This window comes from Psittacula echo, assembly GCF_963264785.1.
Source record: "Psittacula echo genome assembly, chromosome: Z".
In the NCBI taxonomy this organism is placed as follows: domain Eukaryota; kingdom Metazoa; phylum Chordata; class Aves; order Psittaciformes; family Psittacidae; genus Psittacula; species Psittacula echo.
This window is the reverse complement of record NC_137742.1, coordinates 2,467,629-2,479,671: the sequence shown is the minus strand read 5'-3', so window position 1 is coordinate 2,479,671 and position 12,043 is coordinate 2,467,629. Positions and strand designations below refer to the sequence as shown.

Below are 12,043 nucleotides of genomic sequence, written 5' to 3'. Positions count from 1 at the left end.
CCTCTGGTCTGGCCACCCTTATGGTCTCTGTTTTCATAAAGAGCAGATTTCCACAGTCACTGCTAACAGGAAAGAACACTCTCTACTTTACTCCTCTTTGAGCTGCAACTACACACTCCTTCACAGCAACCTTGATTAAGCCTGAAGTTAAAGGCTAGGGAACGCCATTACACCATGCCTTTCACAAACTAACTCCATTTTGAATAACAAACTCACAAAACGTGCATCACCAGAAGTGCTTGTGTTTTGCATAATCAATACAATGAGATGTGAATTTCATTTTCCCTAATGCATTGTACTTTTTTTCCTCCCTCAAAGTAAGACAAGGCCGATCTGAGTCTCTGTTATGCCAAGATAGTTGACACTGCATTTTGGACAATGAAAAATTAATTTTCCTTTCCTCAGTGTAGTAACACATAACTAAAGGAGGTAAACAGTTTCCAGATACATACATGTACAGAAGGTGAATAGGTTTGGAGATAGGGAGGAAAATGCATTTTAAAAGACCTCTAGGATGCTTTATTGCTATGATACCTTTTTGACCATGGGTTCAAAGTCAAAGCAGGACTGATTCAATAGTATGCAATTACATCTAAAGGTAATTAAACAACATAAACTCCTTTATAGAACTCAACATGGCCAGAGCAGACCATTTTCACATATCCATGTTGCCAAATATCAAGCAAAACTACCTCCAGCATCTACTTGAACACCACATTATCTCAAGGGTAACACTAAAAGTGTGCACAGAACCTGTTTCAATACTTTAATTAGGAACAAACGACCCAGTCTGGGATGTAATTATAAGTGTTTTCCATATAATTGCCTTTTTTTTTCCCTCTTCTGAACAAACACAGAAACAAAAAAAAAACACCACTAAGGCATTTTAAATCTTATTCTTGCTAATTAACTGTGCTGTGCTCCTTTGGATATTGGATGGCCACATTACAAGCAGCAGCTTCATAGGTTTGCTAGTAGGAAAGTGGTTCTAGAGCATCACACTTTTTGCTGGTGGGAGTCACTGTTCACCCAATACTCTGGGCACCAAGTCTTTTAAGAAAGCAGGAAGAGTTAAAGAGGGGTTGGGATGTAAGGTGGTAAGCAGCCTTTACATCACCTCATTCACAGGCTGGCTAGAGAGGAGAAATAATGCATTGTTTCCCAGGAAAGTCTAAGCAACCAGGAAATTATGGTGTGTTTTCAAAAAATTCAAAGAAAACCAGCAGAAAAAGGGCTTTCTAACAAAAGATACTGCTGTGAAGCTGAACACATTCAATGTGGCCCGATTTATGAGCATGCAAAGCTCCCCATGTACCCCACTCTTGCCGGTGACCTACCAATATACTACAGGCATCGCCATCTCGTTCCACTCGGATTTCCAAGTTCCCTAGGTGCAGAATGGCAGCAATTATACTAAAAATGGTCATCTGATGAGACTCCTTCACTCCTATGGGAACAATTGACAGCTAGTTGTCACAACAGAAAACAAACTGCAATTTTCAGTTCATTTGAAGACGCATGCAGTGTTTGATTTCCTTCCCAGGATGCTGCTTTTCAGAGCTATCAGACCTCTCCCAACAAACACATCATAAGCTTTCAGTAAAGTCATCACTCAAAAATGAGCGCAGAGGATGTGAGAGGAGCTGCTTATGTTGTTTCTTTGGTTGCATGGAAGCAGTTTTATCACAGATGGGTTTAATACTATTGTGAACATGCACAAAACCAAGGACACTACTCCATAATGATCAAACAGGACCAGAGCTGTAGGAGTTCTGTGGCTTTCACGGAACAAGGAGTCACTTCTCTGCGATCTCAGTCTAGCAGCAAGATCTTGCTGATAACTGAAGCAAGGAAGTTACAACTTATTGCTGGCATCCCACAAACAGAAGAGAAAATTAAAGCCATGCACACAATGCACAGCGCCTCCAGACTGGTGCTGCAGCTGGATATAGCAATTCACCATGGAGGAGACGTGGAGCTCTATCTTACCATCCCCATTGCCTCAACAGGAGCTACGCCTTGTGAGTCTTCTCTGGGGTTGTAAGATGTTATTGTTATATATTATTTTTCTGGCAGGATTTTGCAGGCATTTCCAGCAGGAGCTTTGCCCAGCAGCTGCCTGCACATGGCTTTCTTGCTGCATCTTGCACTTCTATATCCCAACTGGATTTCAGTGCCCCTTTTGTGTTCAGTGCTGGTGTCCTCATTATACACCCAAGGTCTGAGACATCACCTGCTGGTTTTTGAATTATCAGCTTCCCTCTCTCGGGATTTCTCTGTTATCAGCACAGTGAGAAACGTTTCAAGGTTACTGAAAGGAGCAATGCTCTGCTGTTACTTGGCACTCTTAATTGAAGTTAAGCCTGGCTAGGGTGGAGATTTGCAGATAAATCTGACTTCCCCTTGTTACACATACAAAGACAGTCCTAGAAAGTGTAATAGCAATTTCACCAGGCCCTGACCAGAACCAGACAGAGCTGGGAAACACTGAAAAAAAATCATGAAAGGCAAAGTCAGAGGAAGCACTTGAAGAGCAGGAAAACATCATCAAATTGGTAGTGGAGGGAGATGCTCACGCAGTGCTTCACAGGGACCAGCAGGAGACAGGGGGTCTGCCTGGAGAGGTAGAGAAGGGGCCCAAAGAGAGACTATACATAACAAGGTGATGGGGAGAAAGATCCCTGGGGATTACAGCCCCGTGGGCAAGTCTGGAGCAATCAGTGGAGTAATTTTTAAGTACTTCACCAAAGTCACACAAGCCAGACAAAAGGAGGGTAAATACAAAGACAAGACGCTGCTGCTACCCCAGAGAAGAAGAGATTGAGCCCATCTAAAACACAAAGAGGACAAACCTTGTGTGGTTGCAGTACATCTGCTCAAGGGCATTTCACAGCCAGCTGTGAACATCATGAGCTCCTCTCCCAACACATGAAATGCAACGGGGAGGCACCGAGACTCACCGGGATTTAAAAACATATTTTCCGGTAAATATTAACAAACAGGGAAAGTTTTCCTCTGTAAAAATTGTTTTTCCTTTCAAAGAGCTGGCGCTGCAGGCAGGTGATGGCATTGCTCAACTGCAGCATGAACGGGTGGCTGTTGCAGTGGTAGATTTTGCAACTGGCCATGCAAATGTGACCTCTGCACAGCAGGGATGTAGTCAGCAAATTATTCCCAACCCTCAGTTACTCGGTACAATACTGTGCTGGTCTGAAAAGTGACATCATGCTCAACCCAATTACAAACTGAATTGCAGAGTAATAGCTCTTTTCCTGCTTGTAAATAGGGTAAAAAATAGCAAGTCAAAGCTGCAGCACAGCTTTGACTCCAGAATGGTCTATGTAGGTTTCTCTTAAACCCAGTGTCTTCCTCCATGTCACTGCAGCTTCACAGATGGCTGCATGAAACACTTCTGCAGCTCATACTAAAGAACAAAGTAAAGCCAACTAGATCAACAGGAAATATGGATTGTTATACCTCTTGGTGTTAGAGGAGAACCATATAGTTCAGGCAAAACACTGAAAACATTTGCAAGAGACTTCTGCTAGGAAGGCTCAAATGAGAGCAACCCCTTACCAAGTAGGGTGAAGGCATGCCTTGTTTTCTCAAAGTCATCAGCATCATTCACACCATCAATAGATGTGCTACCCCCCTGAGATGTGTAGAAGTAGTCTTCAGCACATGCTAGGAGAGAAGAAAAAGAAGAAATACATCAGCATGCAGCACTTGTCCCCCACACTCTCCATAGTGTGTACTGGGATTCTCCCTGTCCCCCACCACCTCATTCCCAAAGGGCACACATCTCTTTTGAACCATAGTTTACTCAGAAATGGATGAAGTACAACCTTGGTAAGTGACTGTAGCTGCTTCTTGCAGGGATGAAACCCCTTCCCCATGCAAAGCAAGTTCATTCAGAGCAGAGCTAGGGTGTATTTGCAATTCAAATAACATCTGTATTGCCTGGCTGTTGACTGTTCGAAATACATTGCTCACTTTATTCTTTTTATTCTGTTTCATATACCCATGACTGATTCAGGTACTTTAAACCGTTTCCCACATAATGCCTTAAACCTGGGGAGTAAAGGGAATGGAGAATTGCCTGCAGTGCCAGCATTACACCATTTGAGCATCCATGCTTTAACAAAATTATTTCAGGACAACACAAAACTAAATCCTATGGAGACTGAAATGCATTTTAAATGCAGATACAACAAGAAGAGACAGCAGGATTGATACACATTTTAAAGTTGCACAATCAATTGCCCCTCCTTTAAACAAGCGCTTAGTTAAGGCCAAAACTATAAAGATACAAGCTATAGGCTGCTAGGGTGAGTGCTGGCAGAGCTGGAACGGGCTTGGGAGCCCAGGAGGTGGGCAACTTCTGCATCCTACCCAGAATCAGCCCTGAGCACCAGCTTCAGCTTGCTTCAAACCAGGTAGCAGTGACTTGCTAAGAAAACCTCAGAAAATTCATTAACATTCACAAACATATTTCTGAATTATCGTGGAAGTAACGACAAAACCAGCCTACTGTGTGTTCCCTATCAGCCTGCTGGTAACCTTTTAAATCACTGCAATTTGTACCTTTTTTGAATCACATTGCCACCAGAAGGTCCTCATCCCTCCCCAGACCTCCTGCAGGGGCTTTTGTATTAGCTGTACTTTCAGGCTGTTAAGAAAAACATAATTCTTTCTGGCATTCAAAGCCCTGGGACCCCAAGATTTCAGTAACTCTGCTCACGCCTGAAGCATCAGGAACAAGGGGCAGAAAATGCTGTTTGGGGTCAGAGAGCTGATGTCTATCCTGGTGTTCCCAGCACAACGGAGCTCACCCAGCCTGTGACAAACCACCTGTGCTGTGAAGCCAGGCTGAGACAGTTGGGCTGGTTCAGCCTGGAAAAGAGAAAGCTCCTAAGGGGAGATCTTAGAGCAGCTCCAGTACCTGAAGGGGCTGCAGGAAAGCTGGAGAGGGGCTTGGGACAAGGGCCTGTAGGGACAGGCCAAGGGGAATGGCTTTAACCTGCCCGAGGGGAGACTGAGATGAGCTCTTAGGCAGAAGCTCTTCCCTGTGAGGGTGCTGAGGCGCTGGCCCAGGGTGCCCAGAGAAGCTGTGGCTGCCCCATCCCTGGCAGTGTTCAAGGCCAGGTTGGACACAGGGGCTTGGAGCAAGCTGCTCCAGTGGAAGGGGTCCCTGCCTGTGGCAGGGGTTGGAGCTGGATGAGCTCTAAGGTTCCTTCCAGCACAAACCAGTCTGTAGTTCTAGGATTCTATGATTAACAGCTTGATGTTGCTGCACATCACCCTGCAAGATGCATCCCGAGCTGACGGTGGTTGATGGTACAAGACATCAGCCTCCAATTTTATACATCAACACTGGGATCTCTTCCTGCCTCAAGTAATCTCTGGTGTAACTGGTTCTAACATTTGTATTTCAATCTGTGCACAATGACTTCAATAACCACAGAAACCCTTTGATTCACTGCAAACAAATAAAACACATTCCTGCTTTGCACCATTGCCCAGGCATCAGTAAGTTAATCACACTTGGGAAGGCATCGTGCTGAATACTGACTCCAGCATTTTTAAGTCAAATACTTATTTTCTAGTTTAAAGTCAAGCCTTTAGAAGAGCCAACACTTACTAGTTTACTCTGTTCGGCTCACATAGAGATTCTCTTTATTTTCCAGTATTTTACAATATAAAAGATAGCAACAACAATTCTTTGTGTGTGCAAGACCCAAAGGGGAAAAAAAAGCCCCAACATTTTATATGGAAAAATATGTATCCTCCTCTCTAGCTAAGAAAAGATGAATTTTCACATCAAGATACCCCTTGCTTTGTATATGCCTTGGGAAGACAAGGTTGACAGGTATGTAAGGTACAGCTTACATGAGTAAAAAAAGTGTTTTGACTAGTCATCTCGAGATACAGGCTGGTACATCTGATGCAAAGTTGAAAATGATAGAAATCCCTCAAAAGAAAGAAAAAACAGTCAACTGTGCACATCTGCACTCACAGAAAACTGCCCACCACTATTAATTCAACAGGTCAAGGCAGAGCCAGGCTCACTCCAACAAAACTAGCTCATGGCACCCATGTACCCCAAAGCCATCCCCACAGAGCACATGAGCAGCTATGAAAACGTTTTGGGGAAGTATTTTTAAGTTATTGCAAGGTGACAGTGCAGGAAACACTGAAGACACGCACTTTGGATTTTGGAGAGAATCACTTCTTTTCCTGTTGGTGCGTTCCACCCGAATGCAGAAGCAGCTGGCTGTACAGATACCTGTGTGCACTGCGATACAGCAAACACACAAGTACCACGGAAAAGTGGAGCTGGAGACTGACACACACTGACAGCATCAAAGTTTGATTAGAAATGACCCATCCTCATGGGCTAACAGCCCTGGAACCCATTGCCTTCTACACTGTCAGCTGCTGCTATTACACATTGTCCCTTGAGATACTGAAGTTGAGAGCCACAGTCACGACAGCATAAAGATGTCCTGGATGAAGCACCAGGAGAGCAGAGTGCTCTCATTCTTCACCATTACTAGTCACAACAAATACAGACAATGCTTTTAAAGAGCTGTGCTGAACAAGACTGATACTTCCTCTGATCCACATGTTCCCAAGAACAGAAAGGTGGTTTCACAGCTGGAGTTCTCCCATATCAACTCATCTCCCAGACTGGGCTGAAATAATTTAGGTCTGAGTTTTAAGATGCCAGCAGACATCATCATTATTCATGCTATCTTTGCAAAAATGAGGCACATAATCCCATGGCAGAAACTCTTCAAAGTGCTCAGAGCGATGTGCTTTGTGGTCATGTGAGTCTGCAGTGGGACCAAACACATGCTCCTCAGTGGTACCTGGGAAGCTGCTACCAGAAGAACATCATTTTGGTGCCCTTAGAAACCAAAAGGAGCTCCAGGTCCATCACAAGCCTCGACACATACAGAGCCAGGTTTCACACTATGGCTGGTGAACAGTGAATCATGCAAAACCTTCACCCAGGAATCCTGGGACAGACATTATGGTTATGCCTAGACAGTCTCTGAAGTTATCTTATGCCTTAGCAAACTCATGATGTGGTTGTCTGATTCAGTGTCACTGAGCAGAACACAGACTACAGCTGGGTAACACACTGACATTTACTGCTGACAACAGGACAAGAAGAGGAGTGCTTCCATTTCAGCACCAGCACTCAGTAAGTGTAGCCAACATGCCCACTGTGAAGCGAAACATCATTAAGACAAGCCCAGAACTGAACCTGTCTTGATCTGCCATTCCCCCAGAGCCATTATGGAAATCTCTGAAAGACTGCAGTGGCAAGATGCTCTGCGTTGGGATCACAACCCCCCTTTGCTCACCATTTGAAGTACTTAAAAGCACGTTTTAAGCCTTCCTTCTCTTCTTAAGCAGCAACAAATGTTCAAGATTTTAAAAACATAATTACAACACATCTCTATACCCCCTGCTGTAAACCCTCTTATTCAGGTGTCTTACAGAGGTTTTGCTGCAAATCCTGGCAGAAAAAACAACTCAGGAGTTTACCATTGAAAAAATATAATGGATCACAACTGCTCCTGCCAAGATCCTGGGCGGATCAACCCATACTAACATATTTGATTTGAAACATGTGTCTTCATGCAAGTTCTGTACAATATCAACACATGATCTCCCTGCATTAGTTGGTGTCTACCACAGTGTGCGGTTTCACTGCAGTTCTGCAGGCACTTTCTACAAAAATACATAGGCTTCTTCCCACCTCCCATTATGGATAACCACCAGGAGAAAGCTTCTATCACTGGCAGTGCTTGCAGAAACCTAACAGCACCAACTAGTGCAACACAAACTTCATGCACATTCTGAAGCAAGCTGCTGCACAGCAGAGGTGATGAAGGCTGAAGTCTTATCACAGATTCACAGACTGGTTTGAGTTAGAAGGGACCTTAAAACCCATTCAGTTCCAACCCCTGCCATGGGCAGGGACACCTTCCAATAGAGCAGCTTGCTCCAAGCTCCGTCCAACCTGGCCTTGATGGGGCAACCACAGCTTCTCTGGGCACCCTGTTGCCAGCACCTCACCACCTCATCACAACCTCACCCATCCAATGTGTCGCATGCCTGAAGATGGTATGAGCAAACCTGGGTGCCACCGCAAAGAAGCTGCCCTTCAAGCTCATCTCCTTTTACCTCTTCTCACTGAACAGACACACATGACCTCATCAATGACCTGCATTTCTAGCCTCACCGTGTCTTCCTGTTGCCATCGTACCTAGGCAGCAGCAGAAGTGCACAGGGAGGTAAAGTACTTACTTAACCCAAGGTCTTTGAATTCTGGGAGGCTCGCTGAGGCACAAAGCTGATAGAAGATGTGGTAGTTGCGCTCGTCCTCTGCCTATGGGAAAACACTGAGTTACCAGAGGCAAAGAGGTTACAGCACTTCTCCCATGCTCAGCCCAGTGCCCACTGACCCCAGTGCCATCCGGACCCCATCTTCTGCTTTCCGCCATCAAGACCCTCTCAGTGCCACCAAGAAGACAGAGATCTTTAGCCATCTGGGCAAGAGGAGGTGCTAAGCCTTGTCCTGTACCTTGCTCATCTTGCAAATGAGATAAATGACTTTATATTACCTTCCATGCCTTATCCTTGTCTGGGATAACTGTGTTAACAGAGCTAGCAAGCACCACTTGGAAACTGACATTGCAACATAAAAAGAGGTGGCCTACACTCATGGCTTCCCAAAGTTGTTTCTTTTTAGGATTTTGTAGGTTTGGGGGGTTTGTTGTGTAAGGACACAAGTGTTTCAGGTGCTTATGACCTAGATCTCAAGCACAAACCAAGAAAGCTTGTCCTGAGCCCAGCACAAGAAACCCGTTCAATGTGCCACAGCAGTGGCATTAGCCTCCTCAGCCCCTCTCCTGCTTCTCCTCCATCTTCAGACCTGAAGACTGTTGCCTGGAATTTATTTTTCCTGGCTTTTCATGAATAAACCTCTTTTTCAGTAAAAACCTCTGCTGCTGCCCAGAGAAAGCTTTCCAACCCTGCCCAGCAGCCAGGCCAGGAGCAGTGGTCCCTCCTTTGGGCTCCAGCCTCAGCTAGATAGAGAGAACAACCAGAGCCCAACTAACAAGTCTCCCAGGTACCCAGAATGAAGTCATCAGATTGGGATCAAGAAAAACTTCAAAAGATTGAGTCTGAAAGACACATCTTGAAGCTGTCTCCACCAGGAAAACTACATTTAGAGTGGTATTTTTAACCCACAAAAAGACACAGATTATTAAATTTCCTGGACTACAACACAAAAAGAAAGAAAAAAAAAAAAAAAAAAGCACAACTCCTCACCTGGAATACAACTCGTGATTTTTCCAGCAGGTAAGTCCTCATATTGGCACCAATGATGTGGTATCTTTTATCAAAGCCAATCTGAATGTATTTCCCAAAGCGGCTGCTGTTGTCATTCCTTGTTGTTTTAGCATTTCCAATTGCCTGCATGAAACAAAATTAAACATTAACCTTTAATTTTTAAGGTTTTTTAAACACTCAAATGTGTAATCAGTGTTACATAAACACTCATGGGAGGATTTGAGGAAAACCCCTTCCCAGATGCAGAAGGCAGAGCAACGACATGACTTTTGGGAAAATTCTTCACTTAAAATCTGGTGTTTCAGAATTTTTATAGAAGAAAAATGCATAGAAACAGTAATGAACATTTTCTCAGTAATTAGATCATCTACAACCCAACAGCCACAGCACTCCTGTTTTGTCTTTTCCACCACCATTCGCCTGTCCTGAGACGATGACCCTTAAGCAAGCACAGAAGTGATGAAAGGGGATGGACATGTACAGACAAGAGCCCTCAGGCACATCTTGAAGGATGTCTCCCTGTCCCAGCCTTTACTTGCAGACTACCTCAACCTATGGCACAGCTCCTGGGGAACATGCCAAGCACACATACTTAGCAAGAATCACAGTATTACCTACAGCATCACACTGACATCATCCAAAATTTTTTGGTCATAGTACCTGATGCCTCCAATTGCATGCAGTGGACTCCCCAGGGAATTACTCTGTGCAGTACAGTGCTGCCTACACCAAAGAGGCTGTTGCATATGCAAAGCTGCTCCTTGCTGCCTGCCACTTTGGCTGCTCCATCTCTCCACTGAGTGTTGAGGGTTCCTTGGCCCAACGGTCTCAGCATCACACCCAGAGCAAGCCCTGCCTGCTCCATGCCCTATCCATTCACCACCAAACCAACTCCTATGTAGCTAATGCATCTCCTTCCTCCAAGGCCCATTTATCATAGAGTCATATCGTAGAATGATTTGAGTTGGAAGGGACCTTAAAGCTCATCCAGTTCCAGTCCTCTGCCACAGGCAGGGACACCTTCTACTAGAGCAGCTTGCTCCAAGCCCCATCCAACCCCTTTTACTGCAGCTCACCCTTCCACATCACTTACAGTGCTCCTAGATCCACAATCCCCACTTCGCACCTCCAACCCTCCAGCACTTACCCCAGACTGTACATAAAAGCAGCAGGGCAGAGGCAGAGCATTCACACTCCATTTCTGCACAGAAACTAATGTCCATTCCCCAGAAAATGGAGTTCACAAACTGCTACAACACACACTACAACTAGGTATTTTGCAGGCTGAATTGAGCATCCAGAATACCATCATCACCTCATCTCATGTGCTTCGATTCCTTGGCTATAAAGCAGAGATACCTATCCCACCCTACCAGCAGGGACATATATCCTACACATCAAACACAGCACACCTCACCACTAAGGACTATTTTATGACACACACACCCCTCTACTCCATCTTCATGCTAATTCTGGGTTTTTTTGCACATCAGGCAGTTCTCTTGATTTTTGCATGAAAAATGTTCTCAACAATTTCCAGTAAAGACAGACAGGATCCCTGGCCCCAGCACTTAGAAATTACATTCAGAAGTGAACACAGGCAAGAAAATAAGAGCAACAAAATTATGGGGTCCCATAGAAGAATAGTGTGCACTATGAATTTTTCCTTGGACACTTTTTAAGTGTTCCCAGGTATTGCAGTTACATTTCACAGAGGCAAAAGAGATGAGCAAGGAAAGGAGTAAACCAGCATGAAGCGCACACTGCAGCAGATCATTGAGTGCTCTCTGCCAGCCTTACATTCTTACTCCTCACCTGCACAGTCACTTGTTTTATCATTCCAGCTAGCACCCCGCATCAGGCATCACAATGCCAGACCACGCATGCTGCTTCTTGGGCTGGGGTGGGCTTGGGTTTTGTCCTAGTTCAGCCACCACCTCAGAGTCTATTAAGACAATTCTGGCCATGAGTGGTGGGAAACCTCCCTGCAGGTTAATCCAAGCCTATGGTTAAGCACAGGACTTGAATTGTTTTGCAAATGAAGGCACTCTGACTCCAAAATCCCTTTGGAAAATAGGTTTAGGCATTCAGACATTTATTTTCACCATCTAGACATGGTGCAATGAAGTAAAGTAGCTTTTTCCCTTTCTTTTATATTTACAAAAGGAGATGCTTTTCCTTCAGAGCAGGGATTTCCCTATAACGAGACTTGTTATTTCCCTATACGATTGATAGCAACAGAAAATTAACAAAAAGGGAACTTTATTGAAATACCTCAAAATAGATTAATTCTTTTCTTTTATATTCCACCCTTCTACAATTAAATAAGGTTAGGAGGTACCACGCAGTGGCAAAACGAGGAGGAAGATGAACATGCAAAATACTAATGATGAGCCTACCACTCAGGCTGCCCATTCTGGAGCCCCATCAAATCCCAGCTCTTGAAGCCATGCTGGGGATGTACGGACTCAACTTCAAGTCCATGAAATAGAGGAGCAATTGGGCTGAGCTAAATGGAAGCTATCAGTGTATTTCTGTGCTTGCAGCCCAGCTCAGGGCTGCTGTGAGGCTGTAAATCAGGTCTGGCTCACAAGCCCCTGCAGCTCTCACTGTTTCTGTGACTTCTGGAGACACACAGAGTTCACTGCAAGAAGGATAAAGGAAATGCTGC

At 44.6% G+C, this 12,043-nt stretch overlaps 1 protein-coding gene across 1 annotated transcript in view; it reads right to left on the bottom strand.

The window, feature by feature from the left end:
* The window catches only part of MYO5B (myosin VB), a gene marked incomplete at both ends in the record, with an annotated part of 152,693 nt that overhangs the window by 89,851 nt on the left and 50,799 nt on the right, over nucleotides 1-12,043 (bottom strand). Inside the window, 4 exons of the mRNA XM_080636966.1 lie at nucleotides 1,338-1,447; nucleotides 3,577-3,684; nucleotides 8,323-8,404; nucleotides 9,352-9,495. Coding sequence (XP_080493092.1) covers nucleotides 1,338-1,447; nucleotides 3,577-3,684; nucleotides 8,323-8,404; nucleotides 9,352-9,495 — 444 coding nt within the window. The remainder of the gene's footprint in view (nucleotides 1-1,337; nucleotides 1,448-3,576; nucleotides 3,685-8,322; nucleotides 8,405-9,351; nucleotides 9,496-12,043) is intronic.